This window comes from Castor canadensis, chromosome 8, assembly GCF_047511655.1.
Source record: "Castor canadensis chromosome 8, mCasCan1.hap1v2, whole genome shotgun sequence".
NCBI classification, from domain to species: Eukaryota; Metazoa; Chordata; class Mammalia; order Rodentia; family Castoridae; genus Castor; species Castor canadensis.
In genome coordinates this window covers 148,622,102-148,646,714 of record NC_133393.1, presented here as the reverse complement: position 1 = coordinate 148,646,714, position 24,613 = coordinate 148,622,102, and the positions used below count along the sequence as shown (strand labels likewise).

Below are 24,613 nucleotides of genomic sequence, written 5' to 3'. Positions count from 1 at the left end.
TATAGCCCCCACCCTCGGGGCACAGATCTGAAGGCACAGAACAGGGGCGAGGCCTGGGGACAGTGACATATCCACTGTGTGTGTTCTCCTCCAAGATGCTTCGGCTGGCTCTGGCAGGAGGGCCCAGGAGGAAGGTGTTGAGTGCTCCAGCCCTGTAGGGTGGACAATGTCCTGTAGAGGCAGAGGGCAGGATAGGGTGCCCCAGGGCCAGGAATGTTTGGAGTGGAAGTGACCTAGGAGAGTGGTCCACCCACAAGCGCCCACCAGCCTATGTTCAGAGGGGTAAATAATTGAAGGGCAGGTCACACGAGCCCGCCCCACGTCACAGGATGCCTTCCCCACAGGGTCTGGTTACGCCCCAGATCGCACTGACATCCCAGCTAGTGAATAATTAAGCAGCCACCTCCTCCCAGGCGGGCCTCTATCCACAGGCCCCACTCCACAGTGCCTTGCTCCCGCTCAGCACCCACGGAGACCGGCCCCGTGCTCCCAGCCCCCGTACGGCTGCTACACTGCCTCTCCAGTCCCAGCACAGCTGTCCATGGCTCCCGAGATGGAGCAGTTCTACAGGTCTACCATGGCTATCTACAAGGTGAGCACATGGGCCCCAGGCAGAGAGTGGAAGTCAGGCTTCCTCTGAGAATAAAGGGTGAGCCCGGACTGCGTGTGTTCTGGGAAGGACACCAGGCTGGCTGAGCTCTGGGCATGGAGTATTCCTGGGAAGAGTCAGCTGCACACCAGTCGTCTCCTCCTGCTCCCAATCAAGGTGGGACAGGGCCTGGTAACCAGGGTGGCTGTAGCTCTGAGCAAGGGCCTGAATAGCTGAGCCTAAGAGGCGGGAGTCCCCACAGGAAGAAACCAGCCAGGTAACGGGAACACTTTCTCCCTCTTTTTTTTTTTTTTTGAGTCATTTAAAAAGTTTATTTTAAAAAACAGTTTCAAATTTAATCTGTGATAAATGACAATTACAAATATATGCACTTCATACTTATGCAGGCAGTGATGAAGCCATACTGAAGTTCTCTTTAGTAATATCTCCATCATTCTAATTCCTGTTTCTCCCTCTTTTTCTCTCATTTCTGAGCCCCTCACTCATACTTCCTACCTCACCTCAAGAAGGGTTGCTGCAGTCTTCTTAGACTTTTATCAAGTACTGAGCGTATGCAGGGCTCTTTCCCATGGAAGCCTCATGTCACCCTACACGTGGGATAGAAAATAATCACCCTCTTGGACGGATGGGAAAACTGAGACCACAGAGGTTGAACAGCTTGTTCAAGGTCACAGAAGGAGGAAGAGGTGCTGCTGGGATTTGAATCAAGACCCAAGTCCAAGTCCAATTCCAACCAAGGGTTGTCTCCACTACCCATGGTGCTCTCCAATGGGCTACTGCCCAGGGTGGCCCATAGGGACCCACAACAACCCAGCCATAGCCTTTATCCCAGGAGGCTTTTCTTTGATAAGGGCAAGATCTGTCCCCACATCTGAGGTGTAGCCCCTTGTGTCTAACCTGGTGAGGCCTCTGCACAGGGCAGGGCAAAGCCACACCCAGCCAGGCCACATCGGGTGAACAGGCTTTGGCCTGTGGGAGGAGGTGAACCTTTGAAGTGCAGTATCTCGGGCAGGACCCAGGTCCTATAGGGCAAGTGTGCGAGCAGGAGCTGGCTATGAGGATATCCTGCCTGGCATGTGCCCCCGAAAGATGGCCTTTGAGGCCTTTGCAGCTGAGAGCTAGGATTCTGGGTTCTCGGTGGGCTCCCAGGATCTGGAAGCTTCTAGATGGGTCTGGGTGCCTCCATTCATCGGTCCTTCTTCTCCCTCTCATGGCCGGCTTCCCTTGCCCTTGGGTACAGAGCATCATGGAGCAGTTTAACCCCGCCCTGGAGAACCTGGTGTACTTGGGCAACAACTACCTGCGGGCCTTCCATGGTGAGTGCCCCCTCAGTGCCCAGCCCCTGCACGAGCCAGTACCCCAGCCCATAAATCTGCCCTCCATACAACCACTGGACTCAGCCTTGGCCCCACACCCACCTTCCTCACCTCACACCCATGCACCAGAACTGTCTTCTGCATGCCCCACTCTATCCCTGGTGCCCTGTCCCCAGGTCTCTCACACAGGTGTGGAGAACCTGCTCAGCACCAGACCTGGGCACTTGTCCTTGATTATTCTCCTCTAAGCAGTGCCACAGCTGCACACACACCCCACCCAGAGTATTCTCTCTCTCTCTCTCTCTCTCTCTCTCTCTCTCAAGGCCCACAGTGTCCACTCCACATGCTCTCCAGACCAAAAGAGGAACCTCAGTGGGTGGGCTGATGGAGGTTGGGATCTGATGTGGCCCCTGTCTCCTGCAGCACTGTCTGAGGCGGCCGAGGTGTACTTCAGAGCCATTCAGAAGATCGGGGAGCAGGCCCTGCAGAGCTCCACCTCCCAGATTCTGGGTGAGGTGCACTCCTCCACTGCACACCACTTTCTTGGGCCTGGGGGTATTCCAGCTCTCCTGCCTCCATCTGTGTTACTGAAACCCTCTTAGGCCGGAGGCCTGCCTTTGCCCATTTTCTGGAGTTCAGAGAGGGCTCTTTTTGCACACTCACCCTTCCAGAAGCCCTGTACACCTGACTCAGGCCTGCAGCCCAGCACCCAGTTTTTCATTCTGGAGCCCAATCCCACCCCCTCACTCCTTGTAGTGCTGATCCAGAGCTGGGTGAAGCGCTGCCAAGAGCCAGATGGGAAATTCTCGGACTTTGGTCCTCTGCTGAGTTCTGGTGGGAAGAGGGCGGGCAGGCAGGCTCCTCACACTGAAGGCAGCTCCATCCTGCCTCTAGGGGAGATCCTGGTGCAGATGTCTGACACCCAGCGGCACTTGAACTCAGACCTGGAGGTGGTGGTGAGTATTAGTCACCAGGGCCTGGCTGTTACTCAAGCAAGTGGGCTGCATTTCTGGAGAATGAGAGCCCAACCTTTCAGAACCATTTCCCAGGGGGGACTTCCTGGCCCTTAGCAACACGAAAACCATGGCCACCTTCCCAGGGTCCTGGCTGGGCACATTTGATGGAGACTTGAGCAGGCCTAGAAGCCTGGTGCCTTTTCTGCCTCCATTTTACAGAGGAGGAAACTGAGTCTCAGCTAGTCATCACTCCAGATTCTAGAGTGTGTGTGGGCGGGGGGAAGGGAAGCTGGGAAGAGAAAGGGCCATCGCCCAAGTTCATCAGCCCTAGAAGCAATCCCTCCTGCCCCCAGCCCCTCCTTCCTCTCTGGGACTCTCAGGAATCAGCCACAGTGATCTGACCATGTCACTTCAAGAGTAAAAGTCTTCCACACCTCCAGTGCCCACAGAAGGAAACATAGCTCCTCTGCATAGGGTCCCAGGGCCTCCCCATTCAGCAATTCCTCTCCACACCCCTAGCCAGAGCCCTGCCACCCTGAGGAGCCAGCCCTTTGCAGATATGGTCCCTGGGCTGCTGACCTACTCAGTCTCTTGACCTAGAACCACCAGCTCCTTCCCTCTCCTTCCAACACAGTTGTCCCCTCCCCCATGGCTCCTCTCCTGATCCCCAGCAGATGCAGTCACATGGCCCTCCTGACTCCAACAGATGTTTCTATTCTTAGTGCGTGGTAGGTAGCTAAGAAAGGAAGCTCTGCAGTGGAGCACCTGGGTTCAAAGCCCAGCTCCACTAGTTACCCACTTTGTGCCCTTGAACGCTGTGCCTCAGTTTGCCTATCTGAAAATGGAGGTAATCAAGCTGCCTTGTAGGGTCCTTGAGGGGATGGAGTGAATGAATAAGTGTAAACCGTTTTCCCTGACACCTGCAGCCCCAGGTACCTTAGCTGAGATAAGCGGAAGTAGAATTTACCTTGCCCGTTTCTGCTCCTCCCAAGTCACTGAGCCTACAAGGGCTGCGATGGTCCTCTTTTCTCTGTAGCTCCCGACCTGGAGGGAAGCAGGCTCTGAGGAGGGCTTCCCCGAGTAGGAGGGAGAGAGTGAGCTTTGGCTGGATGGTAACAAGGAAAGGGGCTTCCAGAAAGGCACAGCAGTGGGTGAAAGTCAGCCAGAGTCTGAGACCCAGACAGAGTCAAGAAGCAGGGTAGGTGCTGATGGTGAGAGCCTTGGAACATTCAGAAGGGAATTTCAACTAACTGTGACAGTCCCTGCTCTCAGACTTACAGGTCACGGTGCTCTTTGGGGGACACCGTAAAATATTGTTTGGTGTGGAGATCGATTTTGCTAGCAGAAAATGTGCTTCCCACCCACGCAGTACAAAACTATTCCCGAGCCCTTTGGGTTCAGGAACTCCACAGACGCTTTTGGTGTAGCACTAAGTCCCACTGCCCCTTTGGGCTTTGGCATTGGTTATAGAGCCTGTGTCTTCCTGTCCTTGTGATCAATGACTCTTTGTGTCCCTGTGGCACACCTGGGCTGGGCAGGGACGAGTGTCACCCAGGCCTGCTCCGTAAGGAGAGCTACACTCTCCAGGCACCAGCATCTTGGCTGTGACAAGTGGCCAGAGTCCCCAGCCAGAGCAGTAGCAGGCAGAACAGTTCCAAAGGTGGTCTCCACTTGGGCTCATTTGTTCAAAACCAGTTTCCTGCCCAGTGCCAGGTATTGTTGAAGACACCAGGAATACAGCAGACAGAAATCCCTGCTATCCCACAGAGGGGTCAAGCCAAACCCGTGGCCAATGACTGTAAAACACGCTATGGAGAAAAAGAGGGCAGGGATAGCAAGTGTTTGGGAGATGCATTTTCTAACAGATGTGGAAGGAAACTGTCACTAGAAAGGGAGGGAGCACGAGAAAGGCTGAAGGAGCTGGGGGGCCAGGCAGGGGTGTGGCAGGGGACTGGCTGGCAGACAGAGGGAGCAGCAGGGAAAGGGGGGGTGCAGCAGGAGAGCCAGGGGAGCCATTGAGGGCCACACCTGTGTGTGAACGTAGCACTCTTAGTGGGTTTTGAGCAAAGATACAATAGAATCTGACTTAAGATTTGTGGGTTTTTTTTAAACTTTTTAAAAATTTCTGACTGAAAAGCAGAAAATCTTGTGGAACACATTAGAGTTTAATGACTCATTATGAAACAAACCAGCCTTGAAGTTATCTTCCAGGTCTAGGAAGATAATCTTCTCAGGAGCCCCCCATGTGTCCGCATCAAAATCAGCCTTTCCCTCCCCTCAAAAGTGACCACTATCTGTGCTGATGCTTCCTGTGTTCCTTCACAGCTTATCACCTGAATGTGCAAGTCTAGCCACTAGAATGTGTTCGTAAAATGTTTGAGTCTCTTTTAACTGACTGGTTCCTTTGCATCTGTTCCTTTCCTTTCTTTGCTGAGGATCCCGGCCTGGCTTGGCCTCCCAGAGTCTTTGGAAGGCTCTGACTGCTCGCCCCTGGTGCAGTTCAGCTGCTCCTCTGGCCTCTGGGTCCCCAGGCCTGATCAGACTAGGGTTCCATACCATTGACCAGCCTGGCAGGGTTCTGGGTCCTTCCACCAGGAGGTACTCCGTGTCTAGACACATTTGTGCATGAGTTACACGGTGCTGCCTCAACTGTCTTGCAGAGGAGGGTTAACTGGAAGAGACTGGCTGCCCTCTGCATATTGTATGTGCTTCAGGACAATGAGTTTGAGCCCTGTCATCCTCCGAAGGTGACCAATTAACTTGATTTTTTTTTTTACCAGTGTCATTATTATAGTTGTATTTTCACTATATATAATTATATATAGTTATATTTTCACTATCACCAGCATCATAGGTTTAAACCTATTTGATGTATTTCAGTCCCTTGCGATTAGTATCTTTATTAACAGTGAAAACGGCTCACCTTTGGCCAGTGGAAGTCTCATCCCCCTGCCTCCTGGGTGCTTGTGACACCACCCTGGTAGTTCTGGTAGCTTCCCTGCTGCCCAGCAGGACAAAGCACTCTAGACTCATCTGCTCCTTTTGCTGCTTTTGACATGGGGTTAGCAGTTTGTCCACAGGCCCTGTTGTTATTTTCTGATGTTAGTGGCAACTGGTATTTTGAGAACATAACCTGGGCAGTAGGAGTGTTCCTTGCTAGTCCCTTCTATTCTTTTTCAGTGGCCTGTACTGTATAGTACACGGATACATGCATACATACGAATTCATACTCATGCATGTACGTGTGTTCACGCAAACATGCTGACACCATAGATACAGCAATCTCTCTGTCTTTGTGTGTGTGTGTGTTTGGTGCTGTGATTTGAACTCAGGGTCTCCACCTTGAGCCACTCCACCAGCCCATTTTTGTGAAGGCTATTTTCGAGATAAGGTCTCACAAACTATTTGCCTGGGCTGACTTTGAACTGAAATCCTCCTGATCTCTGCCTCCTGAGTATCTAGGATTACAGGAATGAACCACTGGCACTGGCTTTCTTTTCTTTTCTTTTTTTTTCTGGTGGGACTGGGGTTTGAACTCAGGGCTTTACATTTGCAAAGCAGGTACTCTACCACTTGAGCCACGCCTTCAGTCTATTTTGCTCTGGTTATTTTGGAGACAGTGGTCTTACAAACTATTTGCCCAAGCTGTCCTTAAACCCTGATCCTGCTGATCTCAGCCTCCATGTAGCTAGGATTGCAGGCACCTGGCTTGCAGTGATCATTCTTGAAAGAGTCTGTGGGTGTGCACCTTCATTTCTGATGGGCAGGTAACTAGGAGTAGAATTTGTGGGTCATACCACTGACATAAAGTTAGTTTTGTAAGAAACTTCCTGGGTTCTTCAGAGTCCTGTGATACTCTGTACTCCTGCCAGCAATGAATGAAAGACTGTAGCTCTGTATCCTGGCCAATGCCTGGTGTCGTCAGTCTATTTTAGCCTTCTAGTGGGTGGGATGGCCTCTCACTGGGTCTTTGTTTGCACATCCTGATGACTAATGACTTTAATGAGCTTGTTGAACATTTGTACATCTGCCACCAGCAGTTGTTTAGTGTTCTTCCCTTTTTATCAGGTTATACGTACTGTGGACTTACAGGAGTACTGCAGTTGGTTTTTGAGATAAAACCTCTCTAGCCCAGGTTAGCCTTAAACTCATTAAGCACCCCCATGCCTGGCCTTACAGGAGTTCTTCATATAGTCAAGATATGAGTCCTTAGTGGGTATATGTGTGGTGGATACTTTTTCCCAATATGTAGGTTGTCTGTGTATTCATTTTCTTAATAGTGTCAGTCTTTGATGAGCAGAAAGTTTCAATTTTGTAAATAGCTCATGTTTATGTCTTAACCAAGAAATCGTCACCTACCCCATGGCACAGAGAGCCAGTGGGGCACAGGTTTCTTCCAGAAACTCTGTCTTCTGGTCTTTACACTTAATATCTATGAGCCATCTCAAATTTATTTACATGTGTGGACTCAGGGTTCATTTTTCCTTTTGGATAATCAATTGCTCCAACACTATTTTTTTTCCTTTTCTTTTATTATTCATATGTGCATACAAGGCTTGGTTCATTTCTCCCCCCTGCCCCCACTCCCTCCCTTACCTCCCACTCCACCCCCTCCCTCTCCCCCCAACCCCCTCAATACCAGCAGAAACTATTTTGCCCTTATTTCTAATTTTGTTGTAGAGAGAGTATAAGCAATAACAGGAAGGGACAAGAGTTTTTGCTGGTTGAGATAAGGATAGCTATACAGGGCATTGACTCACATTGATTTCCTGTGAGTGTGTGTTACCTTCTAGGTTAATTCTTTTTGATCTCACCTTTTCTCTAGTACCTGTTCCCCTTTTCCTATTGGCCTCAGTTGCTTGTAAGGTATATGCTTTAGTTTCTCTGTGTTAAGGGCAACAAATGCTAGCTAGTTTTTTAGGTGTCTTACCTATCCTCACCCCTTCCTTGTGTGCTCTAGCTTTTATCATGTGCTCATAGTCCAATCCCCTTGTTGTGTTTGCCCTTGATCTAATGTCCACATATGAGGGAGAACATACGATTTTTGGTCTTTTGGGCCAGGCTAACCTCACTCAGAATGATGTTCTCCAATTCCATCCATTTACCAGCAAATGATAACATTTCGTTGTTCTTCACGGCTGCATAAAATTCCATTGTGTATAGATACCACATTTTCTTAATCCATTCGTCAGTGCTGGGGCATCTTGGCTGTTTCCATAACTTGGCTATTGTGAATAGTGCCGCAATAAACATGGGTGTGCAGGTGCCTCTGGAGTAACCTGTGTCACAGTCTTTTGGGTATATCCCTAAGAGTGGTATTGCTGGATGAAATGGTAGATCAATGTCTAGCTTTTTAAGTAGCCTCCAAATTTTTTTCCAGAGTGGATGTACTAGTCTACATTCCCACCAACAGTGTAAGAGGGTTCCTTTTTCCCTGCATCCTCGCCAACACCTGTTGTTGGTGGTGTTGCTGATGATGGCTATTCTAACAGGGGTGAGGTGGAATCTCATTTGCATTTCTAATGCAAATCTAATTTGCATTTCCTTTATTGCTAGAGATGGTGAGCATTTTTTCATGTGTTTTCTGGCCATTTGAATTTCTTCTTTTGAGAAAGTTCTGTTTAGTTCACTTGCCCATTTCTTTATTGGTTCATTAGTTTTGGGAGAATTTAGTTTTTTAAGTTCCCTATATATTCTGGTTATCAGTTCTTTGTCTGATGTATAGTTGGCAAATATTTTCTCCCACTCTGTGGGTGTTCTCTTCAGTTTAGAGACCATTTCTTTTGATGAACAGAAGCTTTTTAGCTTTATGAGGTCCCATTTATCTATGCTATCTCTTAGTTGCTGTGCTGCTGGGGTTTCATTGAGAAAGTTCTTACCTATACCTACTAACTCCAGAGTATTTCCTACTCTTTCCTATATCAACTTAAGAGTTTGGGGTCTGATATTAAGATCCTTGATCCATCTTGAATTAATCTTGGTGTAGGGTGATATACATGGATCTAGTTTCAGTTTTTTGCAGACTGCTAACCAGTTTTCCCAGCAGTTTTTGTTGAAGAGGCTGCTATTTCTCCATCGTATATTTTTAGCTCCTTTGTCAAAGATAAGTTGGTTATAGTTGTGTGGCTTCATATCTGGGTCCTCTATTCTGTTCCACTGGTCTTCATGTCTGTTTTTGTGCCAGTACCATGCTGTTTTTATTGTTATTGCTTTGTAATATAGTTTGAAGTCAGGTATTGTGATACCTCCTGCATTGTTCTTTTGACTGAGTATTGCCTTGGCTATTCGTGGTCTCTTGTGTTTCCATATAAATTTAACAGTAGATTTTTCAATCTCTTTAATGAATGTCATTGGGATTTTGATGGGAATTGCATTAAACATGTAGATTACTTTTGGGAGTATAGACATTTTTACTATGTTGATTCTACCAATCCATGAGCATGGGAGACTATTTTTTAAATATTCCTTTACCTACTGAATTGACTTGGTGTCTTGGTCAAAATTTGATTTGTTAGCCAGGCACAGAGGCCCACGCCTGTAATTCCAGCACTCAGGAGACCAAGGCAGGAGAATTACAAGTTTGAGATCAGTTTGAGACTCTTGTCTCAAAAAAAAATTGATTTGTCGTGTATGTGTGTGTCTAGTTCTGGGCTTTCTACTCCAGTCAATTGATTTGTCTGTCTTCATACCAGTACCTACTGAAATCAAGTAGTCTACGATCTGCTCTTGGAGCCAAAGGTGTGGCTCAAGTGGTAGAGCAGACCTTGGGTTCAAACCCCAGTATTGCCAAAAAAAAAGCGGAATTCTTTTCATGTATATATAAATTGTGGAATCAGCATGTCACTCTTTTCAAGAAAGCCTGCTGGAGTTTTGAAAGGGATATCACTGATCCACAATCAGTGCATCTTCAGATCACGAATTTGATCTCCATTAATTAATTGCCTATCTATTTATTTATTTATTTTTCTCAGCAATGTTTTGTCATTTTCATCCTAGCAGTCTCCCACCTCTTTGGCTAGGTATATTCTTAGGTGTTTGATGTTTTTGGAAGTCATTCTGAATGGCATTGTCAGTTTCATTTTCCAGTTGTCCCTTGCTTGGCTTCTGTTGTAGCAGGATGACTCTGGCTCCTGTACTAAGGACAAATCGCCAGGGGTGGAGGGCAAAGGCAGAAGCAGGAAGGTGAGCAAGGACTCAAGGAGTGGCTGGGGATGAGGCAGATGGTGTTGAGGATTGGTCAGAGATTGAGCAAAGAGCCAACAAGATTTTCTAATGGATGGAGGTCACGTGAAAGAAAAAGGGAAGTCAAGGACAATGTCAAGGTTTTTGCCTGACCAACTAGAAAGGCGGGGTCATCCTCCTCTGAGGGGTTTATTAGAAACAGTTCATGGAGAACATCATCCTGAGCGAGGTTAGCCTGGCCCAAAAGACCAAAAATCGTATGTACTCCCTCATATTGCGGACATTAGATCAAGGGCAAACACAACAAGGGGATTGGACTTTGAGCACATGATAAAAGCGAGAGCACACAAGGGAGGGGTGAGGATAGGTAAGACACCTAAAGAATTAGCTAGCATTTGTTGCCCTCAATGCAGAGAAACTAAAGCAGATACCTTAAAAGCAACTGAGGCCAATAGGAAAAGGGGACCAGGAACTAGAGAAAAGGTTAGATCAAAAAGAATTAACCTAGAAGGTAACACCCACGCACAGGAGATCAATGTGAGTCAATGCCCTGTATAGCTATCCTTATCTCAACCAGCAAAAACCCTTGTTCCTTCCTATTATTGCTTATACTCTCTCTTCAACAAAGTCAGAGATAAGGGCAAAATAGTTTCTGCCTGGTAGCGAAGGGGGGGAATGAGGGGGCAGGAAGAAGGGGGGAGAAATGACCCAAATATTGTATGCACATATGAATAAAAGAAAAAAAAAGAAATGGTCAGTTCTGTGGGGGAGAGGTCTAGGTGGGCTCTGTGTGTCTGAGCATCATCAGCCAGTGTATGAGCTGGGGAGCTCACAAGGGTGGAGACTGTAAAGGACAGAGTCCTAGGCCTGCATTCTAGGGCAAGGCAGCTTAGGGGGTCAGGGAGAGAAGAAGCAGCAGGGAGGGAAGAGAAGTCTGGAGAGCTGGTGAGCTAGAAGCTGAAGGAAGAAGGTATTTTGAGAAGGACACAGTGATCTGATGCATGAATGACGATGACAGGCAAGTCAGGCGAGTCCCCAAATTGGCCATGGAATTTAACAACATGGAGTCATGGGTGATGGTGTGGTGGAGCCCTAGCCTGGCTGGAAGGGGCTCAGGAGGAGAGGGGAGGAGAGAAGCTGGGGTCAGCCCATAGAGATGGTTCTTTGAAGAGACTTCCTTTGTGGACTGCACAGGACCCCCCTGAGAGTTGCTGGGACCACTGTCCAGAGCCTACAGTGTGTGGTCTCTACTGCGGGGTCTGCCTCAGCTCCCTGGGTGTCTGTACTAGCTAGGAGCCCACAGGAGCCTCCTATGAAGCCTGTGGCCCAGGGTGAGGGTGTGCTGTGGGATGAGGCGTCCTGGGGAATTCCTCAGCCTGCCTGATGTCGGTGACTTCCTTGTGTTTGAAGCCACCTGCTCCTTATAGATGGTCCTCTGGTTTATCCAAAGCAAGAACTCAATGTTTGCTTGGGCATCAGGCTCCTGATGGGACATCCTGTGTTCTCTGCCCCGTGGCAGGACCAGGGAGCACTGCAGTGCGGCTGTCCTGCTCTGCGGCTGGGCAGTCCCATGGTGTTCCAGCCTCAGTTCACACGTGGCAGAAAGTAAAAGGAACTGTGTTGGGTGGCATGGAAGCTGCTGTGTGTCCCAAGTTCTCCTACGTATGAGGAGTGGGAGGGGTAAAAAGAATGAGCAGAAAATGAATGAGTCTGGTTTTTCTGCTATACAGAAGCAAGAGTTCTTTAGGTTATATTTGAGGGACACTTTAAAGACCTCCTGCACCCAGACCTTCTGGGAACCCTGTCAGGGCCTCCTGGGAAGGCTGTGCCATGTTCCATGGCCACCAGTGTCAGCCCCACCAGCTCGGTTCTGCTTCTTCCTGCATCATGGTCTTTGCAGCCTAGCAGCACTGCCAGGATTCAGGGTATGTCTGTTCTGTAGGGTTTATGCATGTAGAATGTTCTGTGGCTTTCCATGTGGTTCAAGCAATCCCTTGGGTACCATCTTTATTAGTTCTCTAGTTGCAAAGTGGCCTGGGCTGAAGGATCTGTCCAATCCTACACCTGTCATACACCCTGTTGCATGCAGAAGGTGGGGACTTTCAGGAACACACAGATCATGTTTCAGCAGAAATCCTGGACTGTCTTTTTGGTGGGACACAGGGCCTGGAGGAAGGTGGGCAAACAGGGACCTGAAATGTGAGGTTCACCCTGCACAGAGCTGGAAGTCTCCTTCCTACTGAATCCAAGAGGCAACACCTCATTCAGTAGGAACATTTATTGACTAATAGGTCTATCAGAATGAACATTTCTATTGGCTGTTTCTGGAAGGATGTGTGTCTGCAAGGTACTCCTCAACACTGACCGTCCTGTCTGTCCTGCCACACACTGGCAGCTGCCGCTCACGTTTGAGGATTTGGTACTGGGGGCGGGGCAGGGCACAGGCTGTTCTGAGTTTGACTGGTACTGAAGGGGGCCACGGGCTCCTTTGCAGATCAGCCGTTACCAAAAATTTGGGAACCATTGTCGGAGAAAAACTTTAGAAATTTTATAAGGTACTGATTTTCCCTGACTACTGGGAGGAGATTACTAGCACTGTTTTTGGACTGTGTCCTAGCCTAGTGGGACAGACCCAGGGCAGGAAAGGATGCCACAAAGAGGGGATGGCAGAGGGGGGCCTGTCTGAGGAATGGGGACACCTCTCTGCTTCCTGTGCAGCCTGCACCCAAGAGCAACACAGCTGGAAGGATCAAGGTCAGACTCTCCTACAGCAAGAGAGACTCAGGAAAAGCTGATGGAGGAGACAAGCATGTGCCAGGTGCCTGCCCAGCCCACTGCATCAAAGTTCAGCAGGCTCTTAGTATCAGATTGTCAGCAAGTTCCCCATCTTTAATAGATGGGGAAACAGAGGCCTGGAGTGGGGCAACAACCTGCCCAAAAGTCACAAAGCAAATTGGAGGCAGAACGAGACTCACATTAAAAACAAGCCAGGTGTAGTAGTACACATCTGTAATCCCAGCTACTGGGGAGGCAGAGGTAAGAAGGTCTTGGTCTGAGGCTGGCTCCAGCAAAAGTGCAAGACCCTACCTGAAAACAAATATAAGAAAAAAAGATGGGGGTATGGTTCAAGCGTAGAGCACTTGCCTAGCAAATGTCAGGCCCTGAGTTCAAACTCCGGTATTGCCAAAGAAACAAAAGACAAAATAAGACCCCCACAAGTTGATTTATCAAGGGGGTTTCAAGCCAGGAACTACAGGCTTAACCAGTCCTCCCTCTGACCACATAATCTTATTTTCTACATTTCTGAGACAAGCAGGCGGGTGCCTGGTGTGTTAGGAGTACAGTAGGCAATGCATTGTAATAGAAGGTACAAAGGGATGCTGGGCTGGGGACAGCAGGACCACCCTGATCGCTCCCACCCCGCGCTCCACACAGGTGCAGACATTCCATGGAGACCTGCTGCAGCACATGGAGAAGAACACCAAGCTGGATATGCAGTTCATCAAAGTGAGCCTCCTCCTCACTCCCGCCACCGCCCCTCACGGCAGGACCACCTCTCCCATTTGTCAGCGCTGAGCCCTGTGACATGGGGCTTGCCCTGGTCTCTGCTTTACCCCAGGACAGCCGCCAGCACTACGAGATGGAGTACCGCCACCGAGCGGCCAACCTGGAGAAGTGCATGTCTGAGCTGTGGCGCATGGAGCGCAAGAGAGACAAGAACGCGCGGGAGATGAAGGTGCGGGGCTGGGGAACCCCTAGCACCTCCCAAGATCCCCCATCCCGCAGCAGCCAGCCGGGCTGCAGTGAGCACGGCCCCTGCAGCTCCGGCACCGCTGGCCCTCGGAGCCACTCTCAGCACCCCTCCCTCCTCCTGCCTCCCTTGGATATAGCAAAGGTGTGACTGTTCCAGCGCCCCCCCACCTCCTCCTCCGCAGAGTATCCTGGCCCCGGCCGAGGCCAGTCCCGCTCCGTCCCCTGACTCTGGAACCCAAACCCATGGATTAGTCCTCTGCTTCCTTCCTGCCTCCTCCCTTCTGATCGCTTTCAGTGAGCTCCTGCCTCCCTTCTTCAGAATCTCCCTGGTCGGGCTACTCAGTCGTTTTCATTAATCCCGCTTCCCCACGCCCCGCCCCTGTGCTCGCCCGTGCTGCGTGCCTGAGACAGGGGGACAGCTCAGACACCTGCCTCACCTAGGACACAGGGCTCGGACTCAAAGGATGATGGTGCCCATCTGGGGGCAGGCACTGGGCTGGGCACGCAGGGGAGGCTTGCAGGAGGAGGTAACCAAGCCAGGACAGATGTAAGGTCCTGATCCACCGCCCGCAGCCAGAACCTCTTCCCCGCAGGAGAGCGTGAACCGGCTGCACGCACAGATGCAGGCCTTCGTGTCCGAGAGCCAGCGGGCAGCCGAGCTGGAGGAGAAGCGGCGCTATCGCTTCCTGGCAGAGAAGCACCTGCTGCTTTCCAACACCTTCCTGCAGTTCTTCGGCCGGGTGAGCACCCTCCCTGAGCCGGCTGCCTTCCTTCATCTGTGTAGAAACTGATCTGGTTCACTCTCTCCATCCATTTACCTGTTCGTTTTGTGTTTATTTTTTTTATTTACCCTTATTAGTAATTTTTTTTTGTGGTACCAGAGTTTGAACTCAGGGCCTTATACTTGCTAGGCAAGCGCTCTACCATTTGAACCACTCCACCAGCTTGTGTTTATTTTTAATAAAATTTTAATTAGGATACATTCATTATACAGGGGGAGATTCATAGTGACAATTCTAATCAGATTTATATTGTACATTATTACACCGTCCCCATTGTTTCTCCCCTTGAGACCTCTCCCCTGTCCCCACCCCACTTGAAGCAATCGCAAGAGGTTTCTTTGTTCTGTTTCATATAGGTGTATGAAGCTCATCAACCTTAATCTCCTTCATTCACCCTCCCCCCCCACACACTGGAACCCCTCCTCCCTCCTCACAAGCTGTACCTATTTTACAGTCCTGTCTTATCAATATTTAAGTTGACATTCAAAGGCATGTTTCAATGTGTCCCCACTGTGGGTATAGTTTACTTTGGTCTGTTCATCCCCTTCCATTATCTCCCTTCCCCTTTAAACTCCCACCCCCCATTTTTCAACAGCTTTCAATACACGTCATTGTATCCTCTACCTTCACATCTTATGTGGTATTACTGATGCTCCATCATTCTTTTCCTTTCTCTCTTTCCCCAAGTTCCGTAGAGTCATTCCACTGTTACAAGCATGTCCTACATCTGAGTTTGTAAATGATCATGCTTGTTTCTGTGTATATGTTTATCTTTGGATCTATCTTCCACATATGAGAGAAATCATGCGGCCTTTGTCTTTCTGAGCCTGGCTTACTTCACTTAAAATGATGTCCTCCTTGTTTTGTGTTTATTTTTACCTCCATATTTTCATCCATTCATTCATTGTGATTTTTGCATGCATTCACTAATTCACGTATTTGTTCATTCACGTATGAACCATTTTTATTATTCATGTATTATTAAATACATATGCTCACCATTCACTCATTCTTTGATAGGTTTTGCTCGGTTGTTACCCATTACTTTTATCGTATTATTTAAATGCTCTTGTTTTGTTTTGTCTGTTAGACCAGAGTCTCTGACTTCTTATGGGTTTGTTTTCTGTATTTAGTTGCTGTATTCTTTGGTGCTTTGGGGTTTATAAGTACTATACCTTTCCTGTAAATATTACCTTTCATGCGTGTGATGTTTCTCTTACTGTCCTTCCTACTGTTTCTTCTCTCTGCTCATCTCTTTGTTTTAAGTATGTTTTCTGTTACTAACATCCAGCTCAGTTTTGGTTTTTGAGTAAATGACAGTCTCTGCCTTCTAACACACATTTAACACAGCCACCATTCTACCTGGTTGCATCCTTCCAGCTGGGAGCTCACTGCATTTACTTTGTCATTTCCCATTTTGCTCCCATTCTGTCAGTCTGCTTGAGTTACTATATAGTCTCTTTTTCCCTTATTAACTTGGAAATTCAATTATTCTTTTCCTTTCTCTACCCATGGTAACCTCACTTTGTGACCATCATGGTCACATATGTATCTCTTATCTTTTCCAAAAAATGACTCCTCCTCCTTACCTCACTTTGTATTGCTCCTCCCAGACCATAAGACGAGGCTTCAGAAGTAGCTTCCGGCCCTCCTTACTGGAATGAGGCCTTTGGAGAAGTTTTGCTCTTTCTTTCATCCTCCCCAACTGTGCTTCTTGGTTTTGCTGAGCTAGCTCAGAAATTTCAGTCCTAGACCTCCATTAGTCATCTCCGTGCAGCCTGGTCCTTGTAGCTCAAGAACCTTTAAGCCAACTATGGTGATACACATCTGTGACCCCAGCACCTGAGAGGCAGAGGAAGGAGGATGGCAAGTTTGAGGCCAGCCTGATCTACAAAGTGACACCCTGTCTCAAAAAAAAAAAAAAAGCCTTTACTTTGATGGCCTACGAGGTACCTATCATGTCCTACACCCTGTGATCTCACCCTTGCAAGGACGGGCACACTGCTCACCTGCTTTGCTCCTTTTTGTCTGTGGTTACAGCTCTCACAAGCATCTCGGTGGACACTCTGACCTCGCCGGTCTGTAGATGGCTCACTTTCTTTCTTGACACATGGAGACTTTCCTTGGCCCCTTGGCCTGGCACCTGCTCACTTGCAGCTTCAGTTGGGGTTCCTTCAGGCTACAGCCCAGTCAGCCGAGGTCAGGGAATTATTTTCTCCTGCTTCTTTTGCTCCTTTGGAGAAAGGCACTGGGGCCTCACATCTGTCACCTGCTCCCTTGCCATCTCTTCATCTTCTTTATTCTTGCTCCATGGTTACTGATTCCATTCTAAACAGCGACATCCTCTCTTTTAGTTCATCTGTTCAACTTCCAGTCTTAAAACTGTGCTTTGTCGGGCTAAGAAGGTCTGTGCTCTGCAGCACTGCTCCTACAAGTCCATGGCCACTCTGCAGCTCCTTCTCCCAGCTGCCCCTCCAGCAGCCTCTTTCATGGCCGCCGGACCCTCCCAGGTGTCCTGCTCCTTCCTGCCCCTCAGTGTTTACTGCACATGTGCAAGAACAACTCCAGGATAAGTTCCTACATGTGGACTTGGTGAGCCCAAGATTACAGGTTTTGGTTGTATCTATTTGCATTTTTTGGTTTTTTTGGTGGTGGTAATACTAGGGTTTGAACTCAGGGCCTCCCAAATGCTAGGCAGGTCCTTTACCACTTAAACCAGCCCTTCTTGTGTTGGTTATGTTGAGATAGGGTGTCGCTTTATGCCCAGGCCTGCCTGGACTGTGAGCCTGTTATTCGGGATGACAGGTGCACGCTACTGCACCCAGCCATTGGTTGAGATTCGGTCTTTTGAACTTTTTGCCCCAGCTGACCTCGAACTGCGATCCTCCCAATCTCTACTTCCTAAGTAGCTAAGATTACAGGTGTGGGCCACCACACTTAGCCTTCAGTTTGCACTTCTATCTGCAGTGCGTGAGATTCTGTGTTTCCACACCCCTGACGACAGTGTGGGAGGCAACTTTTGATGAGGCAAAAACGGGCTCCCAGTGCAGTTTAGTCTTTTAAGTGAAGTTGGCATGGTTTTGTGGCTCAGAGCCATTTGATTCTCTCCTCCGGGACATGTCAGAATTTTTTTCTGGGTTTCTTCTTCATCCTTATGAGCTTTTTCATGTTATGGAGATGAAAATGCTGGCGGCCAATTGCAACTATTTCCACCAGTTTGCCACTTACCATTTGACTCTCTTCTAGTAGGTTTTGCCATGTGAGAAAAATTATCTTCATTTTGTCAAAGTTATTAGTCTTTTCTTTTAGACTCCGTGATCTTGTCACACTTAGCAAGGCTTTTCCACTCCATAAATATTTCTTAAATCCTCCCATGATGATTTTGAAACCCCAACTCCACCCTGTGATTCTTCCTCTCCACTGGCTAAATGGCCTTGGCAGGGCTACGGGAAGCCACCAAGTGCTGTCCAGCTGCTGTCCAGGCTGGGCCTCCGTGCTGTGGTCATGCCCCCTGGCAGGTGCTCTCCACTGAATGTACTCAAATTGGACATGATTCAGAAGCGGGAACAGTGACTCGTGCCTATAATCCTAGCTACTCAGGAGGCAGAGATCTGGAAGATTGTGGTTCCAGGCCAACCAGGGCAAAAAGTTAGTGAGACCCCATCTCAACTAATTGAAAAAAGCCGGCACGGTTGCATACATCTGTCATCCCAACTATACAGGAAGCTTAAGTAGGAGGATTATGGTTCAAGTTGGGCAGAGCAGAAACTTGAAACCCTATTACAAAAATAACTAAAGCAAAAAGGGCTGGGGGCTTGGCTCAAGTGGTAGAGCACCTGCCTTGCAAGTGCGAGGTCCTGAGTTCAAATCCCTGCACTGCTCAAAAAGTACATATGTAGATAGATACATAAGTAGATGATAGATAGATAAAACCCACAGAGCCTGAGACCTCTCTGCCTACACCCCGAAACAAGTCAAGTACACAAAAGTCTTCAGGGGTTGTCTTGGTCTGTTTTTGCAAATTAATGACTGCAAGTCACAGAGGGATGTCCACTTGGCCACGAGCTGTCCTCACATAGCGCTGTGCTATGGCTTAAAGGCAAGCTTTCCCTATTCCTAAGGTGGCAGACTGCAGCTGGGACTCAATGTGTGTAGGTGACTGAGTGACAATTCAGAGAGCCCAGTGTCACAGAAAGTTTTAGTTTTGATAGTTCACAAGAAAGGTGGCACCCTAGTGCCACATGGGAAGGACAGGGCGGGCCCAGGTTGAGTTGCGGCTTCTTTGGGAAGGAGTGGACCAGGCAGGTGGCAGGCTTGAGCAAGTTCAGAATCAGTGAAGAATCCAGAGCTCTGGGCTACAGAGGTGTCTCTAGTTGTCAGCTGGCCTTGGGGGTACATTAGGTGGGGGGAGTACTGGCTTGGTGCATGGGAGCCAGAAAAAAAAAATCCGCAGCATCTCACACTGTCATAACACACAGGAATTAAACAGGATTACTACACACAGCAGGTCTACAAAACAAAAACAAAAACAAAAACCCTCACACCGCAAGAAGGAATGGCCATGATCAGCCACGGAGCTTCCCCTCCTCCAAAGTACCAAGGGCAGGGGACATGGGCCACTGACAAACAGGTGCTTCTGTGGGCTGTGGGGTGGACAGAAGACTGTTTTCTTTTAAGAAAACTCAACCTGGTCTAAACCGAGGTGTTATTCCTCCAGTTAACTGGGAAGCTGAAGGGCTTCAGATACGGCCGGATGTCATCAGAAATTCCCTAACACCCACTGCCTGGGTTTTAGCTTTACCCCGTAGAGTAAAGCAACGTTTTTTCCAGATAGTTCCAGGATAAGTACTGGAATGAGGTTCTTTTGTCAGTTTTGGGGTTAAGTGCCATCCTGAACCCATCACAGCAGCCAGGAGGACGGGCCGCCCCCACCCCTCACCCCAAGCACACGGGCTTCCAGGGGGGAAACTGAGGGACCTTTGACAAAAGCACAGGGTGGGGGACCGGTGAGGGGCCCAAGTGGCGCCATCCAGCTAGAGAGCCCGGCCACCCCCCAGGTTCTGGTCTGGGGAGGACTCTGCGGTTTCGGGGTGCGCTGACCCTGTGCCCACCGCCAGGCCCGGGGGACGCTGCAGAACCGCGTGCTGCTGTGGAAGGAGCAGTCGGAGGCCAGCCGCAGCCCGTCCCGCGCTCACTCCCCCGGGCTGCTGGGCCCGGTGCTGGGCCCGCCCTACCCCTCGGGCCGCCTGACGCCCACCCGCCTGGACATGGTGAGGCCCTGGCCGCCCCCGCCGCCCTTCGTCTGGAGCCTGCTGCCCCCCAGGCTCCCGCTCCACGCCGCGCCCCTCGCGCCGCCCTTCCGTCCCGGCGCCGCCTTGGCGCCCCCGTGGTGGCCCGGCCACCGGCCCCCCAACCCCTACGACATCAGGGGCTGGGGGTGGGGGCCGGACTAGCGCCGCCCCGCCCCTCCCGCCCCACCCGCCCCTGCCTCTGCCCTCTCCCCTCGCAGCCCCCGAGGCCTCTGGGAGAGTTCGGCTCCCCCCGCAGCCGGCATGGCTCCGGCTCCTACGGCCCCGAGCCCGCCGAGGCGAGGTCCGCGTCCCAGCTGGAGCCAGATCGCCGGTCCCTGCCCCGGACGCCGTCGGCCTGTGAGTGTCCCGAGACCCGCAGCGCAGCGCGCGGGCCGGGCCGGGAGGAGGCGTTGGGGGTGGGCTGCAGCAGGAGGGCTGCAGGGCAGACTGCAGGGAGGACTTCCCGCCCACGCGCCCCCGCGCTCTGCGCCCCGCAGCCTCGCTCTACACCAGCAGCGCCCAACGCTCTCGCTCCAACTCGTTCGGCGAGCGCCCGGCCAGCGGCGGTGGCGGCGCCCGGAGAGTCCGCGCCCTGGTCTCCCACTCGGAGGGCGCCAACCACACGCTGCTGCGCTTCTCGGCGGGAGACGTCGTGGAGGTGCTGGTGCCCGAGGCCCAGAATGGTTGGCTCTACGGCAAGCTGGAGGGCTCGTCCACGTGAGTGCTTCCTGGACAGATTTCCCTCCTCCACCCGTCACTCCGCCTCAGTTTCCCCACCCAGTCATGCGGGAGGGGGCGGAGGATGGGGATGGGCGCTCTCTCCAAGGGGCGGGAGCTTAATGGAAACCCCAGTGCCTGACCGCCTACCGTGCGCCTGGCCAGTGTGCAGCTGCGATGGACCGGAGGGCAGGGCAGGTGGACGGCGACCCACCGCTGAAATGCTGCCTCCTTGCAAGCATGCGCAGCGGACAGCCTCAAACGCCCCACACGGGGCTGGTTTTGACACCTCAGTGGAGGCCGCAGGGGCCAGGACCCCCACTGGCCTCCAGAAGTGCTAGGGGAGAGCGGGGTTGGCCGCCACTCCTGCCGCAGAAGGAAGGAGTACAAAGTGGCGTGATGCCTGGGCAGAGGGGAGGCCGCGAGGGTCAGCCCAGGAAGGATGGGTGTGGTGGTGGATGATGGGGTGGTTGTGGGGGAGCTGGCTGCTCCTGCACTAGTGGAGGGGTTGGGAGGGGGCTGACTGGGTGCTTGGGAGCAGGGGAGGATTCATGCAAGTGGGGTGCCTGCATAGATGAGGTGTGCGAGTGGGCTGATGGGCAGTAGATGCACCAGTGGACAAACGGTGATGCGGCCCATGGGTGGCTGCCCAGGTGGATTATGATGGAGGAGTAGAAGGTTGAGGGATGCATGATGGCTCCTTAGGGCCAAGGTCATGGCCAGGCAGATGCCCCCATAGACCAGCAGCAGAGGGGATCAGTGGATGGAGAGGTGACTGAGCATGAAGGGCAGGGACCGACCTCAGACTGCAGTGGAGCCAACCTCCTGGACCTGATCTCAGGCCTTGTAGACATCACCTGAGGCTCCAAGGCTAGGGAAAGTGACACTAGGTGTGTCATTTGTTGGTGCTTCTGGGTGAATCAGGAGGATGGAGGGATAGATTCTTTCCTGTCAGTTGGAGGTGGCATCACTTCCAGCTGCCTTTAGAGAGGATGTCATTGGTTGGGTCATTTGAGAGTGAGCAGCTCTTGGGAGGACATTTTCCCAGGTCCCTGCAGGAATCCAATGGCCCTGTGGATTGTGAAAAGGTTAAGGGGCGGTGATCACAGTGGCTTTGCCTCCCAACCCCACTGCACTAAAACACAGACAAGGAGCCTCCAGTCCCGACCAACTCCAGACACTGGCTGAGTGCCAGGGGACAGGGGCAGCTCCAGGTCGGGGTGAAGGCTGTGCTCAGTGAGTAGTAGCTGGGGGGAAGCCAGTCACTATGCGTCCTCCAGCTTCTCCTCAGGCTCCCAGCCCTGCAGGACCATGAGGTTGCACCAGCCATGACAGATGCTAAGGCCTAACTGTTGGGAAGGACCTCCTTTGTGGGGAAGGACCTCCTTTGTGGGTTCAGCCCCGTCACAATCTGCAAAGCCATCTGAGCAAGGCCCAGCGCACAGCAGGGCTGTGATTGCTCTCGGAGTTATTCTCTTGACCATCGCAACTGGGCCTTGCTTAAGAGACCTGCCCCTGCCCCACAGGAGTGGCTGGTTCCCCGAGGCCTATGTGAAACCTTTGGAGGAGGTCCCCATGAGCCCCTTGACGCCCTTGACCTCCATGAACCCAATGAATGAGCTACCTTCCAGGTAGATACCTGGGTGGGCAGTGGTGAGGGCTCCAGGGGGTGGCTGCTGTGCACCAGAGGAGGCATCGGGGAGGTAAAGTCCCTGTGGGTCTGGCCCCTTGGGCACTAGAGCCACAGCCCAGCACCTCCATCTCTCTGCACCGTGTCCGCCCCTCTGCCCCCATTCAGAACTCCCTCAAACCAATGGGCTTCTTCCACCCAGGTGCAGGGGAGTCTGTGGGAAGCTTAGGCCCAGCAGATGGGGTGGGGGGCACCAGGGCACACCCAACCCCCTTCCCTCCCTTCCTTTCTCTGGACTCAGGTCCTACCCACTCCGGGGCAGTCACAGCCTTGATGACCTCCTGGACCGGCCCAGCAACTCCACGGCGGCCCCAGAGTACTGGGATGGCCAGTCCCATTCCCGGACCCCAAGCCACATCCCGAACCGTGCACCCAGCCCTGCCCCTACACCCTTGCCTGGCAGCCGCCAAAGCAGCATGGAAGGGGCCAGCAACGTCAAGGTGAGCCAAGGACCTGTCCTCAGCCCTGGGCAGGGAAGTGGGGACCATGTTGCCACTGGTTACCCCTTGAGTCCCTGTGGAGGGAAGGGAAGTGTCCCAGGGCTGCAGCTCAGAACCTGGCTGGGGCCATGCAGCAGGCAGGGGGTTGGGGGCAGCAGGCGGGGCAGCAGGCAGGGCACCTCCCTGTGGGGATCTTATACTGGGGAGACTCAAGTCTGAGGACCTGGTCATCTATCTGCAGGGCCCAGAGCTTTCTCAATTCCCAAACACAATTCTGGCCTTCACAATGCCTGGGTCCCCTTACCCGAAGTGACCAGACAGGCTTCCTGTGGTTCAGTCCCTTCGCTCCTGAAGTGGGGAGGGTGGTGGGAGGGGCAGAGGCTCACTTTTCCTTCCCCACAAACCTGCCCTTCCACTCACGCCACAGAAACTCATGTCCTGGGAGCAGAACCCCCCAGAGCTCTTCCCACGGTAAGTCCCCTTCCTGGGTGGGAGGGGAGGTGGGGGTGGAGCAGGTGACCCAATTTGGTGGATGTCTGGCCAGGTGCCCAGCTGCCCTCCCTGGGCTCACAGCCAGTGGGAGATCTGGGCCCCTCTCACCCCAACCTCCTCCCCCACCACCTACAGGGGCACAAATCCCTTTGCCACCGTAAAGCTGCGTCCCACCATTACCAATGACCGCTCGGCACCTCTCATCCGCTGAGGCATCTTCTTCCATCCCGGCCTGAGGTCGCCTGCATGCCTGCCCAGGGCTGTTCATAGCTGCACGGGACGTGGTGACGGTGGCACTGGCGGTAGCAGCAGCAGCAGTGGATCCAAGATGCCAGGGGCCCTGATACCTAGGGGGCTGTCCTTCCCTCAGCATCCCCAGCCTGAGAAGCTCCAAGGGCACTGCCTGCAGTCTGGGGCCTTCACTGTAGCGCAGGCAGACTTTGAGGGACAGAGCAACTACTTCCTTCCAGGGGCCCTAGGACTCTCCCTCGGGGGGCCAACCTCTTGCCCCCAACCTCTTTCTCCTCTCCTGCCCCAGTGGGGAGGAGCCCCTTGTACCACCCCTTACCCGAACACGACCCTGCAGAACGTTTGCGAATGGTGAGAAATAAAGGAAGTGGGCATGATAAAAGGTGTCTGATTTGGGGTCAGGGAAGGGGCTTGGGGATGCAAGCCCTCTGGAGAGAATGGATTCCAAGGCCTCTTGGAGAGCATTGCCATTCCCTGAAAGGTCTCACTCCCAACCTTGTTTTGAGGACTTCAGGGCCCCCCACCCTGCCCCGAAGTCCTCAAGCTGCTTCCTACCATCTCCATCAGCAACCCAGGAAATAGTGGTTGCTTTAGAGTGGAGAAGGAGTGGCGGTGATGGCCCAGGTCAGGATCACCAGCAAGTTACCCTGAGGTGGCCTGGGACACAGTATCCTTTGTTCTCTCCCCGCCCCACCACCCCCATGATTCAGGCTCAGACCTGGATTAGCCTTATCCAGGAGAAGCCAGGAGTCCTCCTGGAATGTGGCCTTGGGGGTGGGGGTGGGGGTGGGGGCGCAGACTGGCACTGAGGTGACTGGGATGGTGGTGTCTCTCCATGGCAGTGCTGTGCCCCCATCACCAGACTAGGACTCCCCCTGGGCAGGGCCCTGTGAGTCCCCTGTCTGTGGCCCCAAGAGGTGGAGGCATCTTCTTAGCCCCTATCTTGCTGAGGAAGCCTAGATGACCCTGTGCTGTGCTTATGGTTACTCGGTTACTCCGAGCCCCTTCAACCTTCCTGGCCAAAAGCCTCTTAGCAGGGGTGAGGCAAGGGGACACTAAGCCCCAGCCTGGGAGAGGGGGTGGTCAGGAGAGTGGAGATGGCACTGATCCCACACTGTTGGGAAGCAGAAGTCAG

At 51.8% G+C, this 24,613-nt stretch overlaps 1 protein-coding gene across 1 annotated transcript; it reads left to right on the top strand.

Moving 5' to 3' along the window:
* Nucleotides 1-228: 228 nt before the first annotated feature.
* On the top strand, nucleotides 229-24,191 carry Baiap2l2 (BAR/IMD domain containing adaptor protein 2 like 2). Its single transcript, XM_020173648.2, has 14 exons — nucleotides 229-592; nucleotides 1,851-1,926; nucleotides 2,350-2,436; nucleotides 2,821-2,882; nucleotides 13,500-13,571; nucleotides 13,684-13,800; nucleotides 14,411-14,557; nucleotides 19,717-19,869; nucleotides 20,109-20,247; nucleotides 20,388-20,607; nucleotides 22,134-22,238; nucleotides 22,539-22,737; nucleotides 23,165-23,208; nucleotides 23,365-24,191. Exons 1-14 carry the CDS (start codon nucleotides 542-544, stop codon nucleotides 23,438-23,440), a joined length of 1,548 nt encoding a protein of 515 aa, XP_020029237.1. The 5' UTR covers nucleotides 229-541; the 3' UTR covers nucleotides 23,441-24,191.
* The last annotated feature ends 422 nt before the right edge of the window (nucleotides 24,192-24,613 follow it).

Coding starts and splice junctions, on each gene's coding strand:
- Baiap2l2 (XM_020173648.2), top strand. CDS start 542: ATGGCTCCCGAGATGGAGCAGTTCTACAGGTCTACCATGGCTATCTAC. Junction 19,870..20,108: donor CGCCCACCCGCCTGGACATG/GTGAGGCCCTGG, acceptor CTCCCCTCGCAG/CCCCCGAGGCCTCTGGGAGA. Junction 22,239..22,538: donor ATGAATGAGCTACCTTCCAG/GTAGATACCTGG, acceptor CTCTGGACTCAG/GTCCTACCCACTCCGGGGCA.